Source organism: Ambystoma mexicanum, chromosome 2q, assembly GCF_040938575.1.
Source record: "Ambystoma mexicanum isolate Mex_15411 chromosome 2q, UKY_AmexF1_1, whole genome shotgun sequence".
In the NCBI taxonomy this organism is placed as follows: domain Eukaryota; kingdom Metazoa; phylum Chordata; class Amphibia; order Caudata; family Ambystomatidae; genus Ambystoma; species Ambystoma mexicanum.
Genome location: NC_090924.1, coordinates 824,233,743 through 824,247,833, shown reverse-complemented (window position 1 = coordinate 824,247,833; position 14,091 = coordinate 824,233,743). Strand labels below are relative to the sequence as shown.

At 47.3% G+C, this 14,091-nt stretch overlaps 1 protein-coding gene across 8 annotated transcripts in view; it reads right to left on the bottom strand.

Annotated features, from left to right (window-relative positions):
* PARD3 (par-3 family cell polarity regulator) overlaps nucleotides 1-4,853 on the bottom strand; it is a 2,149,932-nt gene extending 2,145,079 nt beyond the window's left edge. For 2 of the 8 annotated variants that reach the window (XM_069648048.1, XM_069648046.1), the window contains exon 1: nucleotides 4,124-4,852. In XM_069648048.1, the coding sequence (XP_069504149.1) occupies nucleotides 4,124-4,243 (120 nt within the window). In that variant the 5' untranslated portion in view covers nucleotides 4,244-4,852. Of the gene's footprint in view, nucleotides 1-4,123 lie in introns of all 8 variants that reach the window. The other 6 variants (XM_069648041.1, XM_069648042.1, XM_069648049.1 and 3 more) reach the window with 5 other exon arrangements.
* Nucleotides 4,854-14,091: the final 9,238 nt, after the last annotated feature.

Here is a 14,091-nt window from a genome sequence, read left to right as displayed (position 1 = left end):
GATAGGAAAGATAAGGCGCAAATTAGAAGGAATAGCTGGGTCCAGTGTCATTTTCTTCAGCAGAGGAACTACTCTTGCTTATTTCAATTCCTGTGGGATGAGCCCTGTCAGAAATTAGCTATTAACCACAAGAGTGATCTCAGATAGTAAAAAAGGAGCCATCTCTTTCATGACCCTCAAGGGGTTGGCATCAGAGGGGGGAGCAGGACTTAATCGTATTAATAGCTGTCAGGACAGCTTCCTTAGAGACAACTGGGAACGTGGACCAGATATTAGTTGTATTAGGAGCTGTAGTGATGGAAGAAAAAATAGAAGATGTCGGGGCCGCCCGATAGTGGTAGAAGAGATGTTTTGCCTGATAGTCTCAATTTTCGTAATGAAGAAGCGAGATAGTACATCGCATAATTCTTGGGATGCTGCGACTATAGGGGTAAGTCTCTCCGTCGAGGCAAGATCCTTGACTGCAAAGAACAGAGACCTCGGCTGAGATAGGGACGATTCAATGTTGGTGGTAAAACATTGTCTCTTGGTGGTTTTAATTATAGCTGCATAAGCAATAAAGCACAATATAAAACTTGTTCTAAGAATAGGATCATAAGTCCTTCGCCATTTCCGTTCAGCTTGACGCAATTTAAGGCGCTCCTCCTTCAGAAGATCAGTGAACCACGGCTCCGGGGGAAGTCTACGAGGTTGGATCAACCGGAGCGGGGCCACTTCATTAGCAGCCTCAGTGATCCCCTCAGATAGTAAAGATAAAGACACGTTACAGCATTTAGTTTGAATTATATTAACCAAATTAAGGGTATTCACTGTACGCCAAGAGCGCTGCCAGAGCACGGCATTGACTTTTCAAGCATATCCGTCCGTATTTTTCTGTGGTGTTTTTATCTAGTTTTATGGTCCTTTAGATAAGATGGCCATTCCAGGCCAACATTCCACGCATAGTAACCCTTCACCCAATGAAATTTAAACTGAGTATTCTAATTATTGTTCTCCTTTCGCTTTGAGAATGAACTGTCCAGAGTGTGCTTCTTCGCCACTCCTTTCACTCTCGATTCTTCTGGTAATTACATTCATGAGACTTCGAAAGGTAATGCAGAGAAGCCTTGATGGCTAGGCATTGCTGTGCGGGTGGGGGGGCCGAGAGGGGTATAGCCCCTGGTCTTTTGGTTGTAGCCCTGGATAGAATTTCAGGGGCTACAACCAAAATGCTAGCTAGCCCCGAGTCCTGACATTAGCTTAGCCCCAGATCTTTTACAGAGCTAGCAACACCCCTGCTTGAGGGTGGTTTTTAAAACTAGACCGGATCAGAAAACAGGTGGCCTTATTCTTAGCGATTGCCTGCATTTTGCTCCCTCTTGAGCACACTGGCCTGGTTTTCTCGTGGGCTTTTTCGGACACCCAGGAGGAAGGTACCTAGTGGCGTACCCTAGAAGCCCCGGGGTGTGTACAGTTACACACAAAAGGCTAAAAAGGAAAATACAACGTGATTCTAGGAAAATTGGTGGGGGACGAATGACAAGCCGTGGAGGTAAGTAATCTGGATTGCCAGGACGCGGGGCAGGGAATAGGGATGAGCGAGACACGGGTCCATACCTGGGAGGACTTTCACCTCTGAATGCAGGAGTTACCAATGCTGTTTGCTCTGGGCTGTCGGTCAACATCCGTGGCAGTAGACTTTAAACCTGCCCTGGCTGGACGATGCGTTCCATCACCTCGGCCACCGTCCTGAAGTTTCCAAAGACAGCCAAGCGTGAGCGTGTGAAAACAAAATGCATTTAGACATGCAGCCCGTGGCATGCCAGACCCACGCTGCAGAGGACGGGGTCTCCTACGTAGTCGAGGAGCCTGGCAGCTGCCTTTTAATAAGCAACGACAAAAGTGGAGCACATGAAGAAGAAAAAAAAAAAAACTTACACTGTCGAAATAATATATATTAAAAAGTTTACAAATGCTGTGGACGTGCTTTCCCTCAGAGTATGGGGGAAATATACATATAGTCACGATCTGTGCTTCATATGGCAACAAGTGTTATAAAGGGTGTTCCTCTTCAGTGCGCCTAAACACAGTTTACCAAAACAAGTTACATTGTGTCTGAATAAAAGGACCAACCACGTGCATGCATCACGTCCCATCTTCAAATCGTCTCGATATCGATGCATTCCATGGACGGTCCCTCCACAAGAACTGTACAGGCAGAGACACACGGGGGTAAAACGCCCTCGCCAACCAACTAAACCCCCCATTTAAAAAGCGTTGTACACATATTTCTCCTCTATCGGAAATGCCCACCGACACCAGGCACGCACACAACTTTGCAAACCCAGAAGGCCCCCTGAAGTGTGCACTGCACGTCAAAAAACAAAACAAACAGAAAAAGGCTACTCTGTGGCTCCCTGTAGGCTCGCAGCAGACTGGAATGCTGGAACTAATAGTCTGTAAAACCTCGAGTGAGAAGTGTTGTTGGCTGAAGGGGGTCACACGTGGCAAATGACAGTAACGACTGAATGGAGTTCAACTGAAAAGTGTTCTCATTCCATACATTGTTCTCGACTGTCCACATTTGCTCTTTTGATCACACATGCACATAACACCAGCCACACATTATGGTGGCAGTGATCCACAGTAACAGTTCAGTATTGGTTATGGCGGCGGTGGCCTTTTAAAAATATCGCATCACTCGGTTTAAATTCAGCAACATAAAAATATAATTCCAAAACATAAAGTCGCTCAGATGCAAATTGGAAGAGTATGGGGAAGTGACATGGCACGCAAATGTTCCTTTTCGAGTCGGCGTCTGCTCTTGATTTTAGACAAAGGAACATTTCACAGATTACGTGCGGAGCAAACCAGCCCCATGGGCGCCTTCGGTGCTATAGGAAAACGAGCGAAACGCCTGCATGTTCAAAACGTGTGCAGTGCAGCGTGTGGGTGTGAGAACGGGCAGTGTGCGCCTGCCGTTTACACCTGGATTGTCAGTGCACAAGACACACCTTTGTTTCATAACTACAGGCAGGAGCAGTGCAGGGACCCGACATGCAAGCATGAGGGCGGATGCGCAGCAGCTCGCAAGGAATTCTGGAAAGCCAAACACCAGGAGCACACGGCCGCTGGGCACAGTGCGAGGTAAACAAACACACACACTGACGGGCAGAGTGTGCCTCAGACAGCAGAGGCTAGCAATACATGTCAAACCAAGGGGCAGGACTGTGCCTTGCCCGTAGCCAGGCTCCCCAACTCTGCCTGCCTGGCACAGCCCCAGATTTTAGGAGCTGGGCGGGGAAGGGTGGTGGTCTCGCATTACAGTACATGTCAAACTCACTTTACAGTGACGTTCTCTGGGCTAGCAGGCTTTCATTTTGGGTTGCAACATTGAATAGCACTTTAAACAACTTTGAGAGGAAAAAGTAGCAGCCGATGGGCTCGTTCGCATAGTTTTTTTTTTTTTTAAATGATCCTGTTCGAAGCAGTCTCCATAACATATACGTAGTATGCTTCTCCCCATCCCCCTCCTCTATAATTCCAGCGCTGTGACATAGTCGGCGGCGCTATACAAGCAACATAAGACACCAGACGTAAACACTCCCAGAATTTAACACGTTAACAAGCATATCAACGATACAGAGATTTTATAATATACATATGTGAAACGTTACCTTCCATTGAATTTGCTCAAAGTGCATTTCAAGCGTCTCTAGGAAACAAAGCCCCTCCCCCAATTGCAACTAAAACAATACATATGTGAACTTTATGGCATCTTCCTCCCCCCACCCCTGTAGCATGGGACATCCATTTGAATGCCACATATGCACCACTTGTAGTGCCTGATGTTGGTACTGCTCTGTGCACTTCTCCCTAAAAGGAGGACTAGTCATCTCGGGAAAGGAGAGGAATTAAGTTCTGTTCCAAGGGGGCTTCCTTTCAAAGACAGCTTGGGCCCAGCCAGCTAAACTTTCCCATCCAGCTGCCAAGTCAGCCTGGAGTTGTGGGCTCTGTCGAATACCTCCCGCCTCGCCTTACTCCCCATGCTTCCCTGCATATTTTGCCCCTTCCCAGCTCCCATGGCCCTCTCCATGCCCCGCTCCCCGGGCAGCGCCATGTTGTGGTCCCTGGCTGAGCTCACCTTGGCGATGGCCTTCCGGTAGCGAGTCACCGCCTGTTGGATGAGGCTGGAAACCTGCAGGTTGCCGTCCCCGCAGGGCACCACCACCCGGGTCCTCCCGAAGCACACCGTCACCTTCATCCCGCTGCCCGGCAGCGCGGGGTCGGCTCAGCGCCGACTCCAGCTGCTGCGCGCAGCACAGCCTCCTCCAGGTACAACCATGCGCAGGGCCGCCAGAGCCCCCGCCAAACCGCGGGGGGAAGGAAACAAGAGAGATCCGGGCAGCGCGGCCCGATCCCGCCCGCCTGCGTGCGGCACTCCCGCGGCTCCTGCCTCCCTCGGGCGGCTACAGAGCCGGCTCGGTGCGCATGAGAACTCGTCGGGGATCAGCCACGGCCATGCTGCCGCTCCCGGGACCTTCCTCCAGCCACCACCTGTTCAGCGCCCGGGCACCGAGGGGAGAAGAACCAGCGCAGGAGGCAGGCGAGCCAAGGTCCGGGAAATAAATAAATAAGTCCTCACAGGCAACGGCGGCGGCGGCGGCACGGAGAGGGGAAGCCGGCAGAGCCCGACCACTCTGTCTCCCCACCATGGACGCTCAGCGCATTGCCGCCGCTGCTCCCGGAGCTAGGATCAAGTTTCACTCTTTCCCAGGGAGCCTCCACACGTCACACTCGTTCGCGGAAAGAATACCCCGCGCACACAACCACCAGCCGAAAACTCCACGGAGACTGAACACCCGCCAGAGAGCAGAGTGGGGTTCACCCACTCGACTGCGTGTTATCACAAATACCACCCTCCATATCTTCTAGAGTCAAAAAACAAAAAAACGCCCTCTTATTTTATCATCAAACATTCCCCTCAGATTTACCTAATCACTCCTTTGGCAGACGTGGGCCAAACAAATACAAAGTCAACGGGTGGGCGTAATTCTCCACATTTCAGTTTAAAAATTTCAGATCATTTAAACATCAGCCATATTGACATCATGGTAATACCTGGAGAAGAATTTCCGATCACCCTAGAAAAGCCTGCTAATAAGGTTCTAGTAGTTTAAAAAGTCTAGGAAATCACAAAAGAAAGAATAAGGAAAATAAGAATGATGAGACCGAAACTGCCATATCTCCTGCAATTGTTGCACAATCTCTAGAGAGAGGGAACGGAACAAAAAGTTACAAAAATACACGTCACCTATCGTACAATACTTAAAGAAAACACCACAAAAAGAACTGCTTAGAATGTACAGAGACTCCGGAAGAACGTTCTACTTCAGTATCTATGGCGGATCTAGTGAATCTTAGCTACCCACAGCGTGGACATCTAAAGGGCCGGCTCGGACAGGCCTATAGGGCAACACCCAAACCAAACACTCACAATGATAGTGTGGGCCCGTTTTTGGGTCAAAGTGGCCCACTTCTTTGGCCTAAATTGGCCAGCTTGAGAAGTTACTTCACCATGCGGCTAGTAGTTTCGACCAGTGTCCTTGTATAAATATTCCTTAAAATGCACGATTTTCATCACATTTTATCAAAAACCTTCCCCTTCGGTACTACTCAAACAGTCTGTCGTCACAAAAGGAATGAGTTGCCATTTGCAACTGCGGGCCACTTTTTAATAGGTGCCAGAGACAATGTTATGCCCCAGTCTGACCCTGGTAAAAGAGGATGCCACAAGGGCCGGGGTGGGGCCGGAGTTTGGAGGAGGGGGCAGAGGTGGCAGTTTAACTTCGCTCAAAGGAAATGTTCAAAATAATAGTTTAAAAATGATGCGATTTCTTTCATGCTACTACTTTCCAAACTTGAAGGCTGTACATCAATTCCACTTTAAATCACTTGCATGCCAGTGGTGCACCCAAAATTCGGTTGGTAATGCAGTGCTTTTTGGGACATTGAGGGATCCGTAGACACACTCTACAGTAGAAGGCTACCAGGGAATTTCAGTAGGTTGACAGACAGTTGCTGAGATGTTATATATTAAACACTGGTTGTTAATCGTAATTACTTTTTGCAATTCCTTATAATAAAAAAAGTGTATAAAATGTGTTTGGCCAGGGCATGGGTTGGGCTGGTCTCTTGCTTACATGCAGGGTGGAGGTAGGGGTATTTCTGCCCCTGTAGTGAAAATCAATAGTTGGCACTCATCAGCCCACAGTTTAATTTCCTAATTTATTTGTGATTGAGCAGTTTGACAAGCATATAACATCTTTATAAATATAAGCTGTGATAAAACACAAAGGACGGAGCAACAAAATTACAGGGTTTTTGTGTGCTAGTCTGACAAAAAAAAAACATTTCAAAGAAAAATAGTGAATGCAAGTTTAAGCAGCATTTTTGAGTTTGGAAATTACTTTTTATCTATGAAAGTGTAAGATATACATTGGCCTCTCCTCTCCTCCTCTTCCCAACTCCTCCTTCTGGGGGATCTTAACACCCATCTTGACTCTCCACACTCTTCAGGACCTTTCGGGAACCTGTGTGACTCCCTTTCTCTTTTAATTCTACCCTCTGGCCCAATGCACACTGCTGGCCACACATTGGATGCTCTCATCTCCACAGACATCCCACTCTCTATTCCTCTCACTACTTCACTCTCATGGACTGATCATTCTCTTCTCTCTTAACCAACACGGGTAAATACACTTGCACACCAGAATAAGTATAGTTTAGTAAAAAGTAGATAGGAAAATTAACATATGTTAAATTGTTTAAGGTGCGGGGAGAAAAACACAGCCTTTGTATCTAGGCTGGATATATACAAGGAACAAGAAAGCAATCCAATGAGGATAACTGCGTCCCCTGCACACTTTCTGTAAGGCCAAAATAGCCTAATGGAGATTAAGAAAAGCAATTGTTACCACTTAAAATCTCATATGCAAGTAATTTCAATGAAGAATTCAATAGTACATTCGTGTTTATAAGAAACCATTTTTTCTTTTTATTTGTATATTGGTTGGCCCAACCCATTTCGAGTTATGTACACTCTTCATCAGGGGCAGCATATTCAACAATTAAAGTCTAAAGAAAGAAAAATTACATACAATATTATAGTGACATTTTTGTAAAAAAACAAAAAATATTTTTGAATATCAATTTAAATAAACATGAAAAACATGATAGATAATGATAAGGAACAAAAATCTCAAAATGTTTTCATTTCTAGAATGACATCCTGTCACCTATCTTCATCAATGACCCAGTGATTACTCAACATAAGAAGAGCTGGTGCTAATATGAAGCAACATTCTTTTGCATGGGTGATAAAGTTATTGGATTTGGTTTATACCCTTATTACTAAAGTGGCCTAGTGTGTCCAACCCCAATGTTCTGTGCGGGGTATATTACCATGTGCTAAAATAAAAATAAGTATACAAATGAAGATAACTCCATAAAGGTATTGATCCTACCTAAACGGTAGAATATGCATATCAATTTTGGTAGTACCAAAGTTTCATGGAGCCTGTATAATTAGAAAGTTCCAAAAAGTGGAAATTTGGCGTCTGTGTATTAATCTGGATAAGAAGATCTTAAAGGTATACAAAAATTGAATAGTTTTTTAAAAAGAAAAGTGGCAGTCTTACCTAAAAGTAAAGAGTTAAGCGTAGGCTGTTGACGGTATTTAGTGGTCAAGAATGAGGGCAGCCGGAGGATCACCAGTCATCTTTAGAAGTAGCTTAAATAAGCAAATGATCATCCAGTCTAGAATGGATTGGAGATCTAATAGTTAGAAAGCTCAATCTGATGTGGTATCAGAGAAAAAGAGAGGTAGGTTGTAGTATCACTTACTTGGTTAGAACCGGCAAGATAGAGGACGTCCAGATTCGGTCGGAAGCCGCTGCTGAATGTCATAGCAAATACACGTCTGTGTATTTGTACATCAGGGAGCTATGACGTCATCCGCGCATGCGTCAGTGGCGTCGGACATGTCTGTGACGTCACTTGCGCATGCGCGGGAAGACATAAACAAAGAATAAAGAATGAAAGTTCCGTGACTTTTTTTTTAGAAGTAAAATGGATCGTGAAAGTCCTATTTTGGAAGGAAAGTATCATGCTGCATATGAACATCTTAAAAGAAGGGAGAGAAGTGAAAGAGTATTATGTAGAAAAGCGAGTCAAAGAAATAATAAGACCTAACGATAATCTTGTGTTTCCCTGTTTGGTAGAGTGCTATCCAAGAGGGATGAAATATGGGGAAGACACTGTATTGATGCCGGAAAAAGAAATAAAAGATAACCTAGTCATTAACATTCACTTCCTTTGAGACAAGGTACCCCTTGAGAAAACCCTATCTGATGTATCCCCATAGAGATGACAATCTCTTGGCGGAGATCCCAAAGGCATATGAAGCTGAATGAAAGAGAAGATTGGTGACGTCACAAGAAGCAAGCGATGCACTGAAAAGAGTGGCTGAAGAAGAGGATGTATAGGCCTTATAGAATCAGATGACGAAATAAAGAATCAAGTACGTTTTCATGTGCTGAATGAAGATTTTGCAGAAAATGCAAGCCATTTATAACTATACAGATGCTGTAATGCAAGTAGACTAAGTAATCATAAAGGCTGGCTATACATAGTGAGTAGACTGCAGGCAGTGCCGCCATTATATAGAATCTGGATATTCAATGTCGCAATTTTAGTAAGCTCAGATCCGTGAAGGAAGGAGGATTGATAGCTATGCATGTGTCGCAGCAAAGAAATAAGCTGAAGCTCGAAGGTAGACCAAGTGAGGTGGTCTGGCCTTGTGTCAACGGATGAAGCAGCCACAACTGGTTATTAGTCCTTGAAGAACAGGGAATGTGAGACGCCGAGGCATCCCTTGTTAAGTTGCAAAGAGAGAGCACCTTGAGTGCCAAGTTTCTTTATTTCAGACAATTAAATGCTATAATATGGGCCGATTCTCAGTCTTCTGTCAGGTGAGTCCAGGATGGAATAGAAGTGGGCATGCAGACCAGAACTTTGATAAGTGCATGCTCACACTCCCTTATATTCCCAGAGAAGAGAAGCTACTATAAGGCCAAGTTCAAAGACAATCTGAATGGCAGACAGCATGAGTGATGATGGATGTCAGGATAATTGGGTGGGGAGGCATGGTCAAGTCCACCCACCAGCAACTGCGGTACCAGTTTATGTGCTGCTAGTGAGTCGAATGTTCCAGAAAGGTACAAGGGTGCCAACAAATTGTAGAAGGCCATATGACAAAGGGCCTTATAGTTTTAGAGCCAATGATATGCAGTGTACTTAATAACTGTCGGAGATGACTTTCACTAGGGGTGGGCATAAGTTGTCCACCTGACTGTAGAGACCAAATCACAATCCAACCCCCTTATAGAAAGTATACTTGGATGTTCCCCTTAAGCCAACCACAATCTCACTTAGGTTTTCTTAGTTTGTCACGTAGTATGGCGTCACATATGACGCATTTTTGCTATATAAGAATGTTTTTTAATGAAATTCGTTAAGCGAGCTTGTGTAACATCCATTGATGTCCGTTGTAACTCCCTGTTTTAGACAACTGAAAATAAAACAGTCTATTGAGACGTTCTTTGCCAAGTTCCTGAGTCGGTCTTATCATTTGGTGTAAGAGTTATTGTGCATCCCCCTTCATCGGATGATGTGTTACTGCAATTAAAAAGGACCATAAGGGTTCACTCCTTTAGCAATGGCACCCCCCCAAAGTACCTCCTGTCTTCAAGGTCATCCGACGCATGAAAAGAGTGTCAGTGGCTGCCTTTGCCTCTACCTATTCTCCTCCTTCTACTCCTGTGGCTGACTCCCACCTTGATACAGTCCCCTCTAACTTTTCCAGTTCCATCTCAACACTCTTGACATTCTTGCACCTGTCATGAGGGTCCGACTGAAGCCTGCCAAAAAGTGCAACTCTTGGTACGACTCCGATCTGGCTGCCCTTAAACGTAAGTGTAGAGCAGCGGAACGGAAAGGGTTCTTCAGGTGCACCCTCTGGCAAACTGGCCTGCCGCCTTCTTCAAAGGCAATATAGACTCTGCATCCGCTACAAGAAAAGAGTCGACATTCAAGCCTGCATCTCCACGGCATCTAACAACACAACCAAACATTTCAAAGTCTGCAAGGAACTGGCCAACCCCACTGCTGCCTCATCCTCCACTGCATCCTCCCAGGCCCTTTGCTCTGCCATGGCAGCACATTTCAACAGCAAAACACAGTTCATCCTTTCCTCTCTCTCTTCTGCTCCCGCTCCTGCACGAACATCTCTTGGGCCCACTCGGCCACCACCACCCCTCCTCCTCGTCTCTCCTCCCTCTCCTGTGTCACCCCTGACTAGGTCCCTGGACAACTTCGGTCTATGAAAGCCTCTTCCAAACAGGTGGACCTCTGCCCCTCCAAAACCATCAAGGACAATGTTGACACTCTCGCTCCAGCCTTGGCCGACCTCTGCAACCTCTCTTTCGCCACTGGAGTTTCCCCTCTCCTCTCAAGCACTCTGTTGTGCACCCTCTGCTAGAAATACTCTCCTCTCTGTCGACCCGTCTATTCCTGGTAAACGATCGCCCGATCTCCATCACCCCTTTCATGGGAAAACACCTGGAGAAGCTGGCTATCACTCAACTTACTCTCCACACTGAATCTGTTGGTTGTCTTCATGACCACGAGTCTGGCTTTAGAGCATCCAGAGGCACAAAAACTGCTTTTCTGAACACCGGTGAAGACCTGCTCTGAAATCCTGACTCTAACACTCCCTATGTCCTCATTCTTCTTGACCTCTATTCTGCTTTCGATAAGGTAAACCACAACATCGTGATATCCCATCTCTGTGATACCCTGGGCATCACAGATCAGGCCTTGGAGTGTCTCACCTTCTTTCTCTATGACCGGCCGTCCCAGGTGGAACTTGGATCCTTTCTCTCCTCTATCACTCTTTCTACTTGTGGTGTCCCCCAGGGATCTAACCTATCCCCCTGGTTCTTCAATATCTACATGGCCCCGTTGGCCCACAGGATCTCTACTTTTACCTCTAACTTTAAATGTTATGCGGATGACATGCAGCACTCTTTCAGGTTACCCTCAGCAACCTCCTCCTTGCTCATCCCTGACTGTCTATCCACAATTCAGTCTTGGTGTTGAACTGGTGTTGAGATTCTCCTCTTTCCAACGATACCCATTGTGTGGCATTTCTGCTCACGGATCGGGCGCAGGACGCGCGATCCATGGGCAGTAATCTCACAGGTTCAATTGAGATCTCTTTTTTTGACGCGTGGGGAGGGGGGGGCTGTGTGATGCTGGAAATGCATCGGAGGGACAGGGCCTCCGTATCCTTGTCATTTACTGCTTTTTATCGTGTGTTCTGTTGTGTTTCCGCGCAGGAGTTCATGTGGGACTCCTGGCGGTGCAGCTCTCTCTCTTTTGGTTTGGTGAACAGACCCATGGGATACCCTTATGGCACCCCTGGGTAGGGGTACAACCATGTGCCCCTAGTGTATGTTTTTGGGCACCTGTGTGTGACCAACAGAGCAGGGTACGGGCTGATGGCAGCTCCGTGCCGAAATGACAATGACAAGTACCGAGCCATTCAACACTCCAAGCTGCATTCATACCGGTTTCGGGCAGGGCTGTCTCACTCATTGTGTCAAACACCAGATACTAGACAGCCACCACATTGAATGTATATTCGTCACACACTCCATTGACCCAGGTCCCACCCACAGGCGTACCCACAACATACGGTCGTTGAGAAGGCTCCAGCCAGTCTGGTTGGCACTTCCCCACACTACCATATATGGAACGTCCACCCAACAGCCAGTCAGGGGGAAGGGACAGAGGCAGGGCTTCCCGGAACTTCGGGAAGATCAAGGTAACAGGTGATGGAAGGCAAGAGGCCATACGGGCCATTTTGTGTCCATCAGGAATCTACCTATTCCAATGACAGGGCCTGGGCATACCAAAATGGTGGACGCTCAGGGCACCAGTCATTTCAGCATGGAGCTGTCACCAGCCCGTACCCTGCTCTGTGGGTCACACACAGGTGCCCAAAAACATACATTAGGGGCACAGGGTTGTACCCCTACCCAGGGGTGCCATAAGGGTATCCCACGGGTCTGTTCACCAAACCAAAAGAGAGAGAGCTGCACCACCAGCAGTCCCACATGAACTCCTGCGCGGAAAACATGACAGAACACACGATAAAAAGCATTAAAGGACAAGGACACGGAGGCCCTGTCCCTCCGATGCATTTCCAGCATCACAGTCGCCCCCCCCCCAGACTGAGGTGAAGGGTGCCTAATCTCCCACGGGATAGACACCCTCATCCAGACGGTCAACATACCTTCTGGAAAGGCCATCTGCATTATCGTGACTCTTCCCCGGTCTGTGCTCAATGGTAAAGTATAGTCCTTGCAGACTAATGGACCACCTGAGCAGTTTCGGGTTTTCACCCTTCATCTGCATAAGCCACTTCAGGGGCGTATGATCAGTTCGGACCTTGAAGTTAGACCCGGTAAGGTAGGGTCTAAAACACCCAGGGCTCCAAACAATACTAAAACATTCCTTTTCATCAGTAGCCCACCTATGTTCCCTACCCTTAAGTTGTCTACTGATGAATATGATCAGATATTTTCTTCCTTTGTCATCTAACTGGGACAAGACAGCTCCAATTCCGGTGTCGCAGGCGTCAGTTTGAACGACAAAGGGCTTGCTGTAATCAGGCGCACACAGCACGGGTGCCCGACACAGACTTCCTTTCAAGCCATCAAAGGCCCTCTGACAGTCTTCAGTCCAATTAACCTTCCTAGGTTGTTTGGGCGAAGTCAACGCTGTCAGGGGTGCAGCTATGGTTCCATAGTCTGCCATGAAATTGCGATAATACCCAGTGAGGCTCAGAAAGGCTCTCACCTGGGTTTGAGTAGTGGGAGTCTCCCAGTCATGTACATCCTGTACTTTACTGGGGAGAGGTTGGATTTGACCCCCTCCTACCTCATGACCAAGATAGGTGACTTTCCCCTGAGCTATCTGGCACTTGGTGGCCTTGATAGTGAAGTTAGCCCTTTTTAACACCTGCAACACTTTATCCAGATGAGTCAAATGCTCTTCCCAGGTGGAACTGTAGACAGCAATATCGTCTAAGTAAGCCACACAAAAGGCTTCCAGCCCACTGAGCGCATGGTTGACTAATCTCTGGAAAGTGGCAGGGGCGTTCTTCAGCCCGAAAGGCATGACTCTAAACTGGTAGGGTCCTTCTGGTGTTGAGAACGCCGTCTTTTCCTTGGCATGGTCCGTCAGCGCTATTTGCCAATAGCCTGAGGTAAGGTCGAAGGTGCTCACAAATTTGGCAGCACCTATGGTGTCCACGAGCTCATCAGCCCAGGGCAAAGGGTGCGTGTCAGTTTTGGAGACGGCATTGACTCCTCGGTAGTCCACACAGAACCTCCAATCTTTGGTACCTGTTTGGGAACTTTCCTTTGGGACCACGGGACTGGACCAGGGACTGATTGAGGGTTCAATAACACCCAGATCCAACATCTTGGCGACCTCAGCCTGGATGTGGTTCTTGACGGTATCTGACATACGGTAGCAACTGCTTTTGACAGGCACACTGTCACCAGTGTCAATCTCGTGCCTACACCACGGTGTAAGGTCTGTGTCAGTGAGAACAGAGAGGCATACTGCCGGAGCAAAGTCCTGCAGGCCTTCTGCTGCTCTGTCGTCAGATCGGGAGAGAGATGTACTCGCTCCACTGAGCCATCCTGAGGGTTGGTATGCAGCAAATCAGGAAGGGGCTCACTCTCATCCTCTTCTTACACTGAAGCTAGCAAGAGACATGAGACTTCGGCCCGCCTGTGGAAAGGCTTGAGCCTGTTAACATGGAATATCTGAGGGGCTACCCCAGAGGCTCCCATGTCAACCAGATAATTGACCTCGCCCATCTTGGAGATTATCCTGAAGGGTCCAGTCCACTTATCTGCCAAAGCCCGAGGCTTGGTAGACTCCATCACGAGGACCTCCTGTTCCGGAGTCCAATCC